Genomic DNA, 17,376 nt, shown 5'->3' on the forward strand with positions numbered 1-17,376 from the left:
GATTTTTTTTAATCTTTAAATTATTGAGGAATAAGATTACAAAGAAATATATTTATGGAGGAGGCATAAACTTAATTTGTCCAGTTAGCCTAAAATGGCTTCTCAAAAATTAAAATCTAGCAGTCAGTTATGACCATGGGTATTTATGATTCTTTCACTCAGAATGCTTCAAAATATTAGAAATTAAGCAAGATAATTTGGATGAGTTTAGCTCTTGTAAAGATTTATTTATCTATAACCATTTTTAAAAATACATTTAAATTTTAAACACCTGAACACTTATGATGGACTCCATACACAACTGTCTACATTATAAATATTTAGATACACAAAGGTTAGGAAACTATAGGAATTCAGCAAAAAGGACTTGAATATTTTATCTCCCTTACATCTGATTTTTCTGCTTAATCCTTTAGAATCTAAAGGCCCTGCTGTCCCCTTAAATGTAGCTGACCAAAAGCTTCTTGAAGCTAGTACACAGTTTCAGAAAAAACAAGGAAAGAATACTATTGATGTCTGGTGGCTTTTTGATGATGGAGGTAAGGTTGTAAATGCACTTTTTAACAATTTTACAGATACTGAAGTTGTGGGAAAAGTACTGAGAAATGGCATGTATGCTTCACCCATAGACCCTCTTGCCAGTTCTGCCAACATTCTGCAGAGCAATAGGATTGATTGTAGAATCAGGTGTCAGCCTTAATTGTTATCTCTTCAGTGTCCTTCACTTTGGAATTTTCCCAGTTCTTCCTTGAACTCATGACCCTTTTTCTTTTACTATTACCATTTTTAGAACGTCACCAGATTTGAAGTAGTTCAAATTATGTAATTTTGGTAGAAATCTCGCAGAAGTGTTGCCTTATTCTTCTGTCTAAATCTCATCAGGTGGCACATGATGTTGATTTGCCTCACCACTGGTAAAGTTAGCTTTGACCATTGAGAAAGATGGTTTTTACTAGATTTTTAGAATGAAAAATTACTGTTTCCTCTCGTATAGTTACACGTAGTAGGGGATGGGAAGGTACTTGGGGATTATGTAAATATACCATCATTACTGCAACTTTTACCACCATCTTTAGCATCTGTTGGTATTTCTGCCTTTTGTTACTGTTAGTGTGGTGTGTTTGTAGTTGTCAAATGGTGATTTTTCCAGTCCTGTTATTTCTTCCTCATTTATTACTTGGCATTTTATTGTAAGGAAGTGTCTTATTATTTCTATCCTTGCAGACTCATCAATTCCCATTGTATTCATTGGGAGACCATTTGTCATTCTCATTATTTGTTTAGATGTTCATATTGTTCCCATATTTGGCCAGCAAGATCCTCTGGAGGCTGACTGGTGTGTTCATTTGTACTTTGCTTGCCCTAGCCATGGAGTCACTGTCTACCCAAGGAGCCTGGACTGCTTTTAGTGGAGAATAGTATTTTGGAACCATGATCATGGCATTAGCTATGCTTGTTGCTATTAGTGTGTCCCTGCTCCCAGACTCTCTCAGTGGATGGATCTCAAAAACATATAGGTACATGTTTATACATGTAGGTATAGACTGAAAACCACTTCCAGTTCACTGTTTGGCTCAGTCCAGGTTCTGCCTTCTTGTATTTCTCATTTCAGTGAGAAACTTGGCTCCTATTAGGTTCAATGAATATTCTCATTTCCTCATTCCTCCTGTATGTGACAGATCGATCTCCTGACTCTGCAAGGAGTTCCCCACTTCACAAAGCAAAGCCTGACTTTCTTGGGCTTTGCTCTTTTTGTTCAGGCCTACCTCATGGCTTTGTGACTGAACTATTAAGGAAGGATGGAAAGAAAAATTTTGTGTAATATTGAGTTGTAGTGGACATGTTTTTAGAGATTAAATTGAATTAAAAGTTTTTAATTGAGAAATTAGCATCTAGTAAATAATTTTATGTATTTTTATGATTCAGGTTTGACTTTATTGATACCTTATCTTCTGACTACCAAGAAAAAGTGGAAAGACTGTAAGATCAGAGTATTCATTGGTGGGAAAATAAATCGAATAGACCATGACCGGAGAGCGTAAGTCTATTTAAATTGAAGAACATTTATCTTATTAAAATATATGTTTCATTATTATAGTGTATAACATTATATATATGATAGAAAAAGAGATAATCCAGAAGATGTCAATTATGTTGCCCTGTTCCATACTGAAGCTGAATTTTCTACTTAAAAAAAAAAATGTTCTTTAATTTAGTTTTCATATTTAAGTTGTAGATACCTGTTATTTTTTGAAATTTTGACATTTTAGAAAGTCATTATTTAAAACTTACAGCATCAAAATGTTAAACACCTTTTTTAAAAGAAGAGGGGATGTGCCCCCAAATTACATATTCATATATGAGATACATTTTGTAGATTTGAAGACAACAGAAACACAGGATGTCTTTGTCACCCATTGTCTTATTTCCTCTATACTGTCACCATTCTAGTTCTGGCTTCAGCACTTTACTAAGTACCCTGTGTCTTATCTCTTACCTTTTCAGCATATGTTGTACACGCTGCTCCTGAGTTCATGTTTGGAAACTAGATCTCTGATCATAGGATCCCTTTTCCAAAATACTTTTAATTTCTTCTCTGTTACATATCATAAAAAGTCTGTGCTCCCTCTACCATTTATAAAGGGCTTTGTTACATACCCATACCAACTATGACTTGTACTTAACTTCATTTTACAATTCTGCACCTGTCCTAAACATGCATGTGATTTCAGACTTGTTTGAAAGTCTGAAATACTTCCTACTCTACCCTCATCTCTACTACAAATAGCTCTTCACTTGGCTCCCTTCTCTGTCCAGCATCACTGTCATAACACCTTCCCTGATTTTTTTCTTTTTTTTAACCCTTGTCTCCCCATTTGTTGTTACCCTTCCTTCCTGAGTAAAATATATTTGGTACCATTCACTGTGTTCTGCGGTTTGTTTTATGTTGATTTTCATGTCTTAGATTTGAGTTTTGTGGGCCCTATGACACATAGCAGGCACATGGCAGATTTACACTGGAATTCAACTAGGTGTTGATTCATCGCAAATAGTGAAGTATGCAAGAAATAATTTAAAAGTTAAACCTGGGGCAGCCCTGGTGGCTTAGCGGTTTAGCGCCTTCAGCCTGAGGCGTGATCCTGGAGACCCGGGATCGAGTCCCACATCGGGGGAGCCTGCTTCTCCCTCTGCCTGTGTCTCTGCCCCTCTTTCTGTGTGTCTCGCATGAAAAAATAAATAAAATCTTTAAAAATAAAAAAATAAAAGTAATAAAAGTTAAAACTATAGCTTGTCTCTTTTCTCATATCTTAATTTAGAAAACTCAATTTATTAAAAATAGAATCCTGTTTTGCTAACTGCTTTTCCTATATGTATGTTTCGACTTCACTATTGTTGCCACCAAGGCTTCATTGCCAACTACGCCTCCAGAAAGGTATTTCTTTACAGAAAAATAAAGGCTTACTGAGGCTCCTTTTTCATGTCTGTCCCAGTCCCTGCCTCACAAATTCTGTAAACTTTATTTGCCATCTGTTACAGCTTTAGTTTGGCCCTAAAAAGTCCTGTTTGGACATTGAGATAGGCATTCTTCATGGATGGAAGAATAATCCAAAAATAATTAAAATATTAACTAGTTCTTGCTGAAACCCATATACTAACCAATATAATTTATCTAAAAAAGTTTTTAGTGAAGGAGAGTTGACATACAGAGTTACATTAGTTTCAGATATACAACATAGTGATTCAGTATCTCCGTACGTTATGCTGTGCTCACCACAGGTGTTGCTGCCATCTGTCACCATACACCATTATTAAAATACCCTTGACAATCTTCCCTGTGCTGTACCTTTCATCCTCATGACTTGTTTATTCTGTAACTGAAGGTTTATATCTCATACTTCTCGTGACATAAATTAAATTTAAAAACTAGTTAACATCAATTTTTATTATTAATGTCTTGTTCTACCCGTTCGTTATTGGAAGAGATTAAGGGAAAGATTAGAAGAAAGAGACTAAGGAGAGATTCAAGGAAAGTAAAAGAATATAACAGGAGTCTCTTACTCAGGGAATTGAGATGTCTACTTAGTTGAATGTACAATGTAAATTAATTCACATGGACTTTGTTTAGCACCTGATAGAATTTTCCTATAAATCATGCTTTTCAGGTAAACTGATTCAGCCTGAAATAGAATAAAAATATTTATCTACAGCTTTCATGTATCTCAATGCTATTCAATTTTGTTTTAGGATGGCTACTTTGCTTAGTAAGTTCCGGATAGACTTCTCCGATATCATGGTCTTAGGAGATATTAACACTAAACCAAAGAAGGAAAAGTAAGTTGTTAGATAAATTACTCTTTATAGATTTCTGATCCTTTTATGGATGACCTACTCAGATATTCCAGTAACAGATCATTCAATTTCAACTAATTGCCTGCTTGTTAGTTACATGTGAAGTCAACTTTTTTTTAATCTGGCACTGATAGTTGGCATGCCTATAGCAGATAGCAAAGTAAGTCTAAAGGGCTTTCCATTTTCAGTTTCATTCAATTACTGTTTTGCAAGTGATTTCTGAAAAGGCTAATGCCACAGAAATTCCACCTGGTTCTTTGAATTTCCACTGTTCATGCCTGTATTCGTTACCACCACACAATCCCACTCCATGTTATGTATGTCTTTTTACTGTTTTGCTTTATTACTAAAACAGGGAAATTAAGAATTTGTCTATAATAAATAGTTGCACTCAGAATTCTCAAGAGTCAAAGAAATGTATACTCATGGAATAGTCTACCTGAAAATGATACACAGAGGATGTTATATGAGTAACATATTTATACTACCAGGCATGACTTTAATTATTTTCAAATAAATGTTGAATAAATAATGAAGCTGGTATAAAGAATTTATTTTAAATAGATAATAAAGCATACTTTGTAAGGTTATTATTATCAGGGAAGGATTTGTTTCATTTTATAAAATAATATACACCAGGAGCTTTGTATGAGACTTGATACTGGAAAATATTTTTCACATTCATAGAGGATTAGAATGTTGCTGCTGTTCTTTTTCTGTCTTTTATCATATTAAGTCATTTTGGATCTGGAGATTAGTTCTGCATCTTCTTGTATCTTCTAGATCTGCCTGCTCCTCTCTTCATAATATTCTAGTACCTTTTCTTCTCCTCCTCCTCCTCCTCCTCCTCCTCCTCCTCTTCCTCCTCCTCCTTCTCCTCCTCCTCTTTTTATTCACTGCTACTTGAACCAGGAAGGCTTTTGAATACTTTGAGCAAAGGAGCAACACAATTTGATGTATTGCTCAAAGGATCATTTTAGCTACTGTGATGATGAAAATATATGTACATTGAGCGGGCTGGACATTGGAGCAGGGGGTAAATACAGAGACATCAGCGTTAGCAATTAAAATTGCAATTCTGTTATTGTGAATACAGTTCTAAATTTCTTAGCAGTTTGAGAAACTAGTGATTGCTGTTTTCTAAATAAGTTGCCAAAGTGGTGGTTATAAATTAGGGTATGGAGGTGAGCATAATAGATGGAAAACTCTAACTTCTCAAGTTCTAAGTTAGCATTCAAGATCTTAGTGTAAAGGAATTCAAACTGAGGTTGTCAGTATTCTTTCTGGTTTTGTTTTGTTTTTTAAGTATTGTAGCTTTTGATGAAATGATTGAGCCATACAGACTTCATGAAGATGACAAAGAACAAGATATTGCAGATAAAATGAAAGAAGATGAACCATGGCGAATAACAGACAATGAGCTTGAACTTTATAAGACCAAGGTATTCTATCTCTTCTGCTTTCTTTCTGGTCCTTAACCTTCCACTGATGTTTTAAAAAATAAGACCTAAGTATCAAAAACTGTCACTTGTTATGGGAGGAACCAAAATTCAGTTTCCTCTAAATTGGATCTGTATGTGAATTAAAGAATAAATATTTTTATTACGCCAAAATTATGTTGGTTTCTTTTTGTTTACTTATAGTTCTATGAACTACACTAGATTCCACTTTTCAGTTGGTCCAGGAATGACTTTGTCCTGTTTCATTTCAGACCTATCGACAGATCAGGTTAAATGAATTATTAAAGGAACATTCAAGTACAGCTAATATCATTGTCATGTAAGTACTGTCTATACTAAAATTTTCTTATGCCTTTTTTTTATGACAATGCAATTAGGATCAATTTCCATACGAAGTACATACCCATATAAATCCTAGTAATGACTTAGCAGTTATAAGGAAGAAAAAATAAACTTTTGTTAGTACACTTTGCTTTAAGCATATGGAGAAATCATTTAAGATAGGAGGAAAGAAAAAACTCTAACCTTAAGCTTATATGAATCTAAGTAATTCTTTATCATAATAGTTTATTCTAGAATTTTTCCTCGATCTTTTTCCCCACCTTTTAAAAATTCCTTGGCTTTAAGGACACTACAGCATAGCTACTAAGCATATATGGAAGATAAGGTCCTTAAGTTAAAATTTGGACCCCAGGGTGAGGTGCAGGTCACATGGCTGGCTCAGTCAATTAGAACATCCAACTCTTGATCTTGATCTTGGGGTCATGAGTTCAAACCCCATGTTGGGGCTAGACTGTATTTAAAATAATTTTTTAAAAAATCTTAAAGTTTGGACCCCAGACAACATCCTTACAGAAATAATGCCATAAATTTATCTTGGGGGGGTCAAATTATAAAGTGGTTCCTGTCTGAATCTGTACTCCTAAGTTTCCACACACAAACTTTATATACAGACATTTTGTCCTCCATTGACTATAGGTGCTCTTTGGTTTTTCATTCACTAAATCAGATTAGTTAGATATTACTTGAACCCAAATTTTTCCATCATAGAACTGGGGTCCTTAAATAGGTAAAAACACCTCAGGCCTCCAAAAATACGGCAAAAGATGAAATAAAGTAATACCAAAGGATTGTTACTTTGATTAATAAAAAACAGTATAGTGGAAAATTTCAAGTTTTGCTGCTAATGATCAGATATCTGTAATGGAATGCATTAAAACACAGAAATCCAGAGAAAAACACCCTATGGAGCAGCTGGTTACTACTACCACTATCTACAAATAAAAAATGAAAGCCCAGAAAGATGAGAGAAGTTGAAAATTGAAAATTAATACATAGAATTATATTTGAATCTCATTTATCCATGTGTAGTTTCTGCTTTCTTAATTCAGGTAGAAGCATCCCTTTCTCCTAGAAGAATTCTATCCTAACTGAAGAAGGGAATGGGAGGTTTAATGTTAGATACCAAATATGTTGCAGTTTATAGAAATAGTCATTTCTATTCTTATGAAGTTTTAAAAATCTTCTGTTCAAACATGAAAAAAGGGGAATAGTGATATGAGTATAGTCCTTGCTACCCCATGTTTAAAATTTGCCTGCACTCGAAAATAATGTGTAACCACTGTACTTCTTAGTTACTATTACTAGTGACTCAATATATAATTTTTATTACATTTTATTTTTCTCAACTTAAATGCATTGCCTAATTTCTTTTCTCTTTTGGATACCAGGAGTCTCCCAGTTGCACGGAAAGGTGCTGTGTCTAGTGCTCTCTATATGGCATGGTTAGAAGCACTATCAAAGGACCTACCACCAATTCTCTTAGTCCGTGGGAATCATCAGAGCGTCCTTACCTTCTATTCTTAAATGCCCCAGTACAGTGGATAAGCCCTCCAGATGGTACTTGAGTGCCTGGTGAAGTAACTGAAATCTTCAATGACACATTAACATCACAATGGTGAACTGTGACTTTTCTTTCACTGTTTCATTAATTTGAAAGCACAGAAGGAAGTTGCTCCACTGACATGTGTATGGAGACTTCAGTTTTAGTCAGTTCTGTATTTCAATCTTAATGAATGATGATGATTCCTTGTTGTTGGACTAAATTTCATGAGAGTAAAGTTTTCTTTGCTACTTGAATAGCAATAAAAGTGTGTTATTTTGTGATTGATGAAAGGAGTACAAAAAGCCTTTAGCCTTGAGGTGCCTTCTGAAATTAACCAAATTTCATCCATATATCCTCTTTTATAAATTTATAGAATGTCAAATTTTGCCTTCAGCTGTTCTTTTTGTTTCTAGTCTCTTCCACCTTAAAATGCAATGGACACTGCTTTTCTTCTTCCATTGACCAATTAGTGTTGAGTACTGTATGTTTTCTATTACTTTTGTAAAGGTATTTGTTAGATACTAAAGGTGAGAATTAGGGCAAGTTAATGAAAAATGCAAAAACAAAACAAAAAAATGGTAACCAAAAAGTGACCCCAAGGTTTGGTTTGTATGGGATGTATAAAATGTAGATCTAGGGGAAAAAGACCCAATAAACCTTTTTTTTTTTTTTTTAAATCTCTAATTGGCTGTTATTTGTATTCTTATTTGAAGTCTTGGGGAAGGTTGAAGATTTGTTCAGTACTTCTGTATACCATGCTGAACAATCTCCTGTTGACATTCTTTAGGCAAAGTCCTCAAAATCATTTGTATCTGTGAGAAGAGACATCTGTCCTAATTTATAGTTTTCCTCAAATCTTTAGGGACTTTTAAGAAATACTAAAAGATTTTTCTTGAGGAAAATTAGACAAAGCAATGTCATTAAATAGAGTATTTCAATAAACAATATGTGGAATTCCACTATACACATCCTTTATAAATCATTAAAATATTTAATGTTTCATCAAATGGTTAAATGGACCACTGGTTTCTTAGTGAAATGTTTTTAGGCTTAATTCATTCAATTGTCAAGTACACTTAGTCTTAATTAATATACTCAGGTTTGAACAGATTATTCTGAACATTTGAATTTAATCCATTCTTAATACTTTAAAACTTTTGTGTTTAAGAAAAACTGCCAGTTTGTGCTTTTGGAAAGTCTGTTTTGACATCATAGTCTACTAGTACAATTTTGACAGTGCATACGTACTGTTACTAAAAGCTTTATATACAATTATTAATGTGAAGTTTTTCATTTTTTATTCAAGGAAGGATTTCCTAAAAACATTTCAAGGGATATATGTCTACATATCTGTATGTGTGTATGTATGTGTAGATGCATACACAGATGCATGTGTGTATATATAATGACATTTATGTTGCTGGGTTTTTGCATTTTAAAGTGATCAAGATTCATTCGACTAACATTTTTTGGTTTTATTAAACATAAGTTCAAAATTAGATTGAAAGATACAGGTTTCACAGAGAACAAAGGTGATCATTTGAAGGGCATGTAACTTCACACAGTTAACCATTCAGTGAGAAATGGAAAACACATCCCATACAGTACTGTTTAGTGAGCTTGTTGGTATAAATTTCAGTGGTGAAGAATATATGCAGGTTTTCATGAATCTTGATAGATATCTATAGAATCACTACTGTTGTCAATAGTGCAGTATTTTAGCTGCGTGAGCATAAACGAAATGAATAGAAAAGTGGAGATCTGATAATAATTTTGAATTCAGAATGTTAAAATGAAGTAATTGTTTTTCCAGGGTTTTTTTCTACATTATAACTCACAACATTGTTCCATTTATTGCAGGTTTTGTAGTGTTTTGGGGGAAAGACAGTAGAAATGTCATATTGTTCAGTAAACAATACCGTGTTTGAACTTTTTAAATGGATAATAGGGCATGAACTAAGTGCTGCTATCTTGAAATGTGCACAGGTACACTTGTTTTTTGTTTTTTTTTTTAAGTTTTTCCCATTCAGGAACCCATCATTGTGATCTATACTGCAGGAACCAAATGTCATGCATCATACATATGTGTATAAAGTACATAAGATATATCTAAATATGCATAATGGGGGGAGGGTAATATTGTCTGTGAAATAATGTAAGAAGCTTTTCACTTTTTAAAAAATGCATTACTTTCACTTACCACTAGACACCAGGTCAAAATTTGCAAGGTTGTTGTAGTACTCTAATAAATTTCAACAATTCTTAGAGATGCTAGCTAGTGTTGAAGCTATTCTAGTCTATTTTATTTATGCTGAATTTGATTATTTTAATGCCAATTTTTTTTTCCGTTCTAATCATTGGTGATAACTTGGAAATAAATATGCAATGGCATTTGACAGTTCATTATTCCTATAGGTAAATATTCATTGGGTTTAGAGAGAATGGTGGTGTTAAGCTGATTAATGGTTAATTAAATCAAATATTTATTTGTTACATTATTTCATTTGTATTTTAGGTTTCCTTTTACATTCTTTTTATATGCTTTCTGACATGACATATTTTTAAAGACTATGGAAATAATTTAAAGATTTGAGCTCTGGTGGATGTTTATCTACTAAGTTTGAAAATGTAATATTTTGATAATACTGTACTATAACTGTCACACAAATGCTTTTCTAATGTTTTAACGTTGAGTATTGCAGTTGCTGCTTTGTACAGAGGTTACTGCAATAAAGGAAGTGGCTTCATTAAAACTATCTAAATGTCTACTCTTCTATTTGTTTTATAAATTTATATTTATAAATATATCTTTGTGATATACCCTCATTTATATAACTTATTTCACAATATCTGAACTTTTTAGTGGCTTTTATCTTAATATTCATACCTTAGAAAAATTATTTGAAACTTCATTATTCCTAAGCCTTTGAAATAATCATTGTTGACATTTACCAGTGTGATTAAACCATGTAAGATACTGCTCATTGTGACTTTAAAAAAAAAAAAAATTTTTACTTATCAAATTCTTTATTTTGGGTCAAATCATGCATTTAGGAATGAAGAAACTGGACTAAAATGGATCCATAGTCCCTGTCTTTCTTTAGAAGATTTTTTGGCTATGCCTATTTATAATTTTATAAAACATTTTCACTTTCTTGTTTGAACATTATAGTTAGTGTGTAATATATGTAGGACAGTTACTTTCTCTCTCTCTTAGTCTTGGGAAAGCAACTTGAAGCAATGTAGGGAATTTCCCGAGGTCATGTGGCACATCAGTGAAGAATGTTGGCTCAGAGCCCAGATCTTTCATCTCCAGGGATATCTTTATTATGCAGTCACTGCTGCCTGATCCATAACGAAGAGCACTGGGATAGGTTGGCCATTTCCAAACTAGTCACCCATATTGCCAATGCGTGTGTGCTCAGGTAATGCAAGTTACAGTTAGAAATAGATTGGCTACAGGCTGGCTTAACAGATCTGAAACCTAATGTAAGTGTCCATTGCATGTTCTTTGCTTCTTGCTTATTTTCCAAAATCCATTCAGGCTAGTTACTCTTTTGGGGAGTTAGAATTCAAATGCAGCTATGAATGTGCCATTTCCTAATATCAGAGCATCCAACGGTTTTCAAGCCAGGAATGCAGTTCACCTTTGAGCCAGCAGGTATTTTTTTGTTCATTCACCAGGGAAAAAAAAAAAAAATGCCTCTGATGCAATTCTATGTGTCAACAGGATGTAGGTTCAGGGCAAAGAGGTGGTAGTTTAACACTTAACTGTTTGCGTCAAGATGGTACAAGTCCTGGGAAACACTTGTCAGAAAGGACTGTTTAAGTAGTACATACACAGAATCTGTGTTGCTGGGTTAACCAACTGGACATCCTTGTTTTTGTATACTACTCAAATACCTAAAGACCAAGGGTCTTGTTGATCTTTTTGGAATCTGGAGACAGTGGTCAGAGACATCTTTCACATGTGACAGGCATTAAATAATTAAATAATAGACTATTAAATGGGAGCATTAAGAACTTGAGCCCATTTTTTACTCTTGAATTTACCGTTGAATTTTGTGTTAGACAAGAGTTAGAAAGTATTGTTTTAGGGAAAATGTGAAGGCCTCTGAATCTGTCATCCTCTAATGTGCAGGTTTACCTGAGCCTGCTATACTCCTAAATCAGGAACTCATCCCCAGAAACAAATATCTCATCCCCACATACCCTTGGTTCCACTCTTCTCAGATATGAATGCGGATTACCAAGATGTTCTGATCACAGTGCAAAGGAAAATAGATTTTTTAATCCACAGAGTAGGATCAGTGATCCGTGGATACCAAACGCAAATGTAGAGGCTCATGACTCAGACCTGGTCAAAAATTTTATTAGCAGTCATTAGATAACTGCTGAAGCTTTTGGGGTTGGGGGCGGGGAGAAACATGGAGATCTTGTGCTAGAAGTGTTCACTTACCCAGTCTAAAAGGAAGCAGTTTACAGGGTCGTTTTACGCATCATATCTCTAGTAACAGATCAAAAAAGTTTTGAAATGAAGCAAGCAGTGTTCTTGATTTACATATAGTACACATAGAGGCCTATAACAACTACTTCTGTGAGAGATAATTCTACTCGTCCTTTGATACATACCTTTAGCCTCCATTAAGCCATTTTTTAAGGAGGTAGTCACAATTTGAAAAGGGAGCTATAGGAGCTATCCGAATGATCCACAAGCCACAGGCTATTTTTATTTTAAGCCCACAACATTTTTGCAGAAGTCTAGAAAATGGAAGTCTAGAAGACTCCCAAGTTCCTAAGAAACTTTACTAGTTAAATTTAAAAGATGACAGGGATAATTTGGGAAAAGGGGGTGGGGGAAGCGTGGAAAGTTAGGCTCCAAGAAAGATTCGAGAATTGGGAAAGATTGGCCTCTTCATGGCTAAAATTCTTACTTACACCTATACTTCCCTCTGGGAAGCAGTGGATTGTGAGGACGGGAATTAAATTTTCTCTGAATTTTAAAAGTTTTTTTTTTTTTTTTTTAATCATAATAAGCAACTCTTAGCTACATGGTACCAGTCTCAGAGGTATACCCTCCATCCTTCAGGTAATCTGCAACTTTCCCATTAGTAACGATAATCCTTTGTTTACTGTTGATGCACCTGTGAGTTCAGTGTTCTGGACAAATTTCACACGTGGGCTCTTTTCAGAAAATTGATAGTAACAAAGCACAGGTGTATTATGTATTGAAACACAAGAACAGTGGTGTGATTCAGAATTGGAGTTAAACCCCTCTGTACTGCCAAATCCCTGTTCTGTGTGAAATTCCTCCCTTGACCTCCACTGCTTCTCAGGATGACCCTGCCCTCTTGATGGTTGCCTTTGTCCTTTACACATGCCCCACTACCTTTCTTCCACACAGTATACATGTCTCCATCTCCCCTGATGCTGGCTGTGAGGTTAAGGAATGACCTCTCTTCCAAATTCCTCACAGTTTTCCTTTTTTATTAGTTAAATGTTTGTCAGTGGCAGGAATAGAACCCAGAGCAGGCAAACAAAAAAGGGAAGTCCAGGAAGAGAGCTGAGTTGAGGGACGCTGTGAAAGCGGAGACTCAGTAGCGTCCTTAGAGCCCTGTCTCTCTACCATCTCTCTGGTTCACCTCTTTAGGCTTGACTCTTCAGGTATACTGTCACCACGCAGAGTGCCCAGTGCCTTCTGTAAAAGAAACAGCCCAATTTTGGCAATGACTGGAGTGGAAATGCAATATGTTGGTAGCAAGAATAACTCCATATATGTCATATGAAGAGACTATACTCTCCCTTGGGTTTGCCCTTAGAGCCTGGGGTTTATGTGGCCCAGGAAATGAGGGAAGGGCTTCAGATGTTCACACTGCCAAGGCTGGCTGCTGCTCCTGATCTGGGCTAACTTGGCTGAGCAGTTGATTCAAAGGTGGACAGTTGAACAGGCCAAACTTAGCATGCTATTACCCTTACTAGGTTCCCAACACTCTACAGCTAAATGCTTAGTATCTCTTCTCTCCTCACTTTGTACCCAACCCAGTAATCACACAGCCATGCCCAACTCAAAGTGTGTGTTCAGAGGGCACTTGGCAGAGCATTCCTAACCTCCTTGTCCATGGTAACTCCATTTCTGGCACCTGTTTTGTCTTTTCTCCTTAGGGTTGTACCTCTCTGGAACTCCCGCTCACACCACAAAGCAGGATCTCCCCAGCCCTAGAATGAGAACCAGCTCTTCTTTCTCTTCCCTTTCCTTGACAATGAGTCTTCATGGCCCTCAGGAAAATGCAGAAACCTCAGCTAGTAGGCTCTAGGTCACAGAAGTGTCTGCTTTTCCTACACCATCTAGAAATGCAATAACCATTTAGAAATGCAACAGCGGAGTCTTCCCTCACCAAAACAGGCAGAGTATACTTTTTCTAAAATAATTGAAAGCAATCTGGTTAACCTTCTCTATTATATTGCATTAAATTCTCCACAGCTCCACCTTATTATCCTTGAATACCAAGTCCGACAAATCTAAGAAGCATGGTACAGGATTAATTTCTCTTTGGGAAGATACTAGTCCCTAGACTAAAATGGGAGAGAGTCAGTAATCTGAGATGTTTGGGAGGAAAAAAATCAATGGGATTGAGTGACAGGTTATCCTGTGTGTTGAGGGAGAAGATGGAGTCACTCACGGTGCCTTGATGGGTTGAGTATTGTCTTATTCCTAATTCAGGAAAAATGGGGGAGAAAAGAGGACTCCCATTTGCTACCTATTTGCATGTTTTACCTTAGTTAACTCTCACCACACCCCTCTGGAGTGGGAACTATGATTATCCTCATGGTAGAGTTGAGGAGTGAGGCTTAGAGGAGCTGTGATCACAGTGAGCAGTGGAGTCAGGTCAGGAAACTGGGTCAGCCTCTGGAAAGTCTCTGTATTTCCATTTCCTCTCCCAGGGGCGCCTTCCAGTACTTTTATCCTCCTGAACTTCTCTGAAGAAACATGGCCTCCTGTAGTAAACAGAAAATCATATCCCTTTCATGGAGCTATACCGATGACTTTCTTCCAGGTCACTTTTTAAAAGTTCAAGAGCACCTGGCTGGCTCAGTTAGAGCATGCAACCCTTGATCTTGGGGCTGTTGACTTTGAGCCCCAGAGTCCAAGAGATAGCTCTTGTTTCTCAGTTATTCTAGTACAGGTTCATCCAACAGAACATGTCAGCTCTCCGTGCAACCTGAGCTTGGTGCGCAGCTTTCTGCCAAGGAGCTAATTTTGTGCCATGGTTTTACAAATAGAAGAGTTACTTTGACGTTTGGAATTACTTAAGCCTGTTGGAGGTATGAACATGACTTTTCCTTTATCTACACTTCCTTCCTTGCTGTGTGCAAGATAGTGGTATCTTTTGGAAATGAATGAGTATCTCTATAGGTCAATACCTTATGGTGTACTTTTATAGCATTATGAAAAAAAATTCCCTGTGATATAGGTTACTTCTAATGGGAGGGGGGAATTAAAACACAGAGCATTGCATGTCCACATTTGTTTCTTCAGCCATAACAACAGAAAATTAATGGAAGTGAGGAATGCATTCAAATAGTGTCTCTGGTAGGAAATAGAAATCCAATCAAGAAATGAGAAAAAATGTAAAAAAAGGAAAGGAATATATGAAATATATAGATTTTGAAATTATACAAGCATGCTCTACTTAATCGCTAAAAAAATTCAAAATTCAAAATTCAATGCATAGGGATTGAAATTTAATGAAGGATTATTAAAATCGACACAGTAAGAAATAGAAAGCTCAAACAGTAACCATGGAAAGAAATGAACATAATTTAAGTACTGTCTCCCAAGAAGGTTCTGGTCCCAATGATTTTATTGGTACCTTATTTTGTTGGTTCCATAGCTAATTGTCACAACTTCCAGATCCCAGTATTTTATGTTTAATTCCTATTTGAATATCTCATCCCCTACACACACCTTTTCCCAAACCTGCTTGGTTTCCTGCTTTACCCATTGTCAGATTCCTTCTATAGCCCTCCTACTTGTTCTCTGAGGCTGTCCCATTGTTATTCGATTTCCCAATTAGATTGAGTAATTTCCTTAATACTTTCATATCTCCAGTACCTTATCTTAGTTGGGGATAGTGGGTTTCAATACAGGATTTTTAAATGAATGAAGCAATGAAAAAAATCAATTATTTAAAGGGGAAGCCTGCCTGATGATGACAGGGAAGTGGATACACGAAATTAAGGCATGGAGCCTTTTGTGAATGCAGCTTCATGAACTGGTGACATAGATTAGGGCTCTCCAGTTTTAACAACCACACACTAATATGATTTGTCTGCTGTAAACTGTTTCATGTGTGCTTGAGTTCTTGAGGCCAAACTTAAAATCACTACTGTTTCTGTTTGTTAATGTGTTTCCTTCATGCTAATCATTAGGATATCATTATTTGAAGAAAGGGTCATTTATTTTTGTGAAGAAAGAATCATTTAATAAGTAGTTATTCATTCAGTGAATACTTATTTGTGGTTGTCTCCCTAATACTTAGCTAGTGCCTGGCACTTCCTAGGTTGTCAGTAAATATTTATGGGGCAAATGAATAGAATCAACTTGCTTAAAAACAGGGTCTGATTTTCTACTAGGTATGTCGATCACTTGTCCAAAATGTATTAATGGATCACCTCCTTACTGGTTCTGGTTAAGAAAATGCACACAGAATGGCGGGGCAATGGGCCTAGTCACTGGCAGTATGATGGGGTCCTCTCATACTCCCTTTTGTATCTCCTCTCCTAGACTATTGGACCATTTCTGACTATAAGTGACCTCTAAAGACAAATAATTAATTAAAAAAAATAAAGACAAATAATTAATATTACAAATATTTGAATTACTCCATCCCAAGTACCGTTCCAGGGTCATAAAAAGGAATAGGAGGACATGGCCCCTGTCCTAGAGGAATTCACAGCCATCTGTGGTAGTAAATAAACTAATTGGGAAGCAAGCCAAAATCCAAGAAAAGTGAAGCAGGTTTTTTGTTTTGTTTTTTGTTTTTTGTTTTTTGTTTTTGGAAATGCTCTAGAAAAACATTTGCTGGAATAAAAGGTCACCACTATTGGCTATTACTGAATTTAAAATTACACATCGATACCTTTTCTGTCTGCCAAGTTTGAGCTGAATGCAAAGAAACCAATGGGTATGGGTGCCTATCATGAAGGACCTCACAGTAATAGTTGGCAAATTTTCCATGTGTCATCTCACTTAATCCCCAAATCTCCAATAAGCTAGTTTCTATTGTTATCCCCCTTTTACATAACAGAACAGGCTTCCAGATCTTAAGCGATGTCCTTGCCAAGGACCCTTACTTCCACCTCAGAGAAAAATTAGGTACAGTGTGACATGAGACCAGGAAGCCTGGAAACCATCACCTGGTGAAGAAAGCACATGCCCAAGAACCCAGCCCTTAAGGGGGTCCTAACACTGAAGCCCAGATGGGCCAGGCCACGTAGTATTTCAGAGGCTGAGCCTCGGAGAGGTGAGCGGAACCTTGAGACTCTTGCTGCGCAGCCTCAGCCTCAGCCTCGGGGGTGATTGGCCTAGACCAGGTGGAAGAGCCTGGGCGCTGGAAGAAAAAGAGAATCTGCAGGGGAGCCAGTGGTCGGCAGCAAGGAGGTGGAGAGTGGTCGAGGGGA

General features: G+C 36.1%; 1 protein-coding gene and 1 long non-coding RNA gene across 4 annotated transcripts in view; one reads left to right on the forward strand and one right to left on the reverse strand.

Annotated features, from left to right (window-relative positions):
- LOC140641286 (uncharacterized) overlaps positions 1–2,617 on the reverse strand; it is an 86,629-nt gene extending 84,012 nt beyond the window's left edge. Inside the window, exon 1 of one of the 2 annotated variants that reach the window (XR_012037840.1) lies at positions 2,498–2,617. This is a non-coding gene — a long non-coding RNA (uncharacterized lncRNA). The remainder of the gene's footprint in view (positions 1–2,497) is intronic. The other variant, XR_012037839.1, reaches the window with a different exon arrangement.
- Positions 1–10,451, forward strand: part of SLC12A2 (solute carrier family 12 member 2) — a 112,828-nt gene extending 102,377 nt beyond the window's left edge. For both annotated transcript variants that reach the window (XM_072840873.1, XM_072840874.1), the window contains 6 exons: positions 417–539; positions 1,927–2,038; positions 4,246–4,332; positions 5,657–5,792; positions 6,062–6,129; positions 7,541–10,451. In XM_072840873.1, coding sequence (XP_072696974.1) covers positions 417–539; positions 1,927–2,038; positions 4,246–4,332; positions 5,657–5,792; positions 6,062–6,129; positions 7,541–7,676 — 662 coding nt within the window. In that variant the 3' untranslated portion in view covers positions 7,677–10,451. The remainder of the gene's footprint in view (positions 1–416; positions 540–1,926; positions 2,039–4,245; positions 4,333–5,656; positions 5,793–6,061; positions 6,130–7,540) is intronic.
- The last annotated feature ends 6,925 nt before the right edge of the window (positions 10,452–17,376 follow it).

Source organism: Canis lupus, chromosome 10, assembly GCF_048164855.1.
Source record: "Canis lupus baileyi chromosome 10, mCanLup2.hap1, whole genome shotgun sequence".
In the NCBI taxonomy this organism is placed as follows: Eukaryota; Metazoa; Chordata; class Mammalia; order Carnivora; family Canidae; genus Canis; species Canis lupus.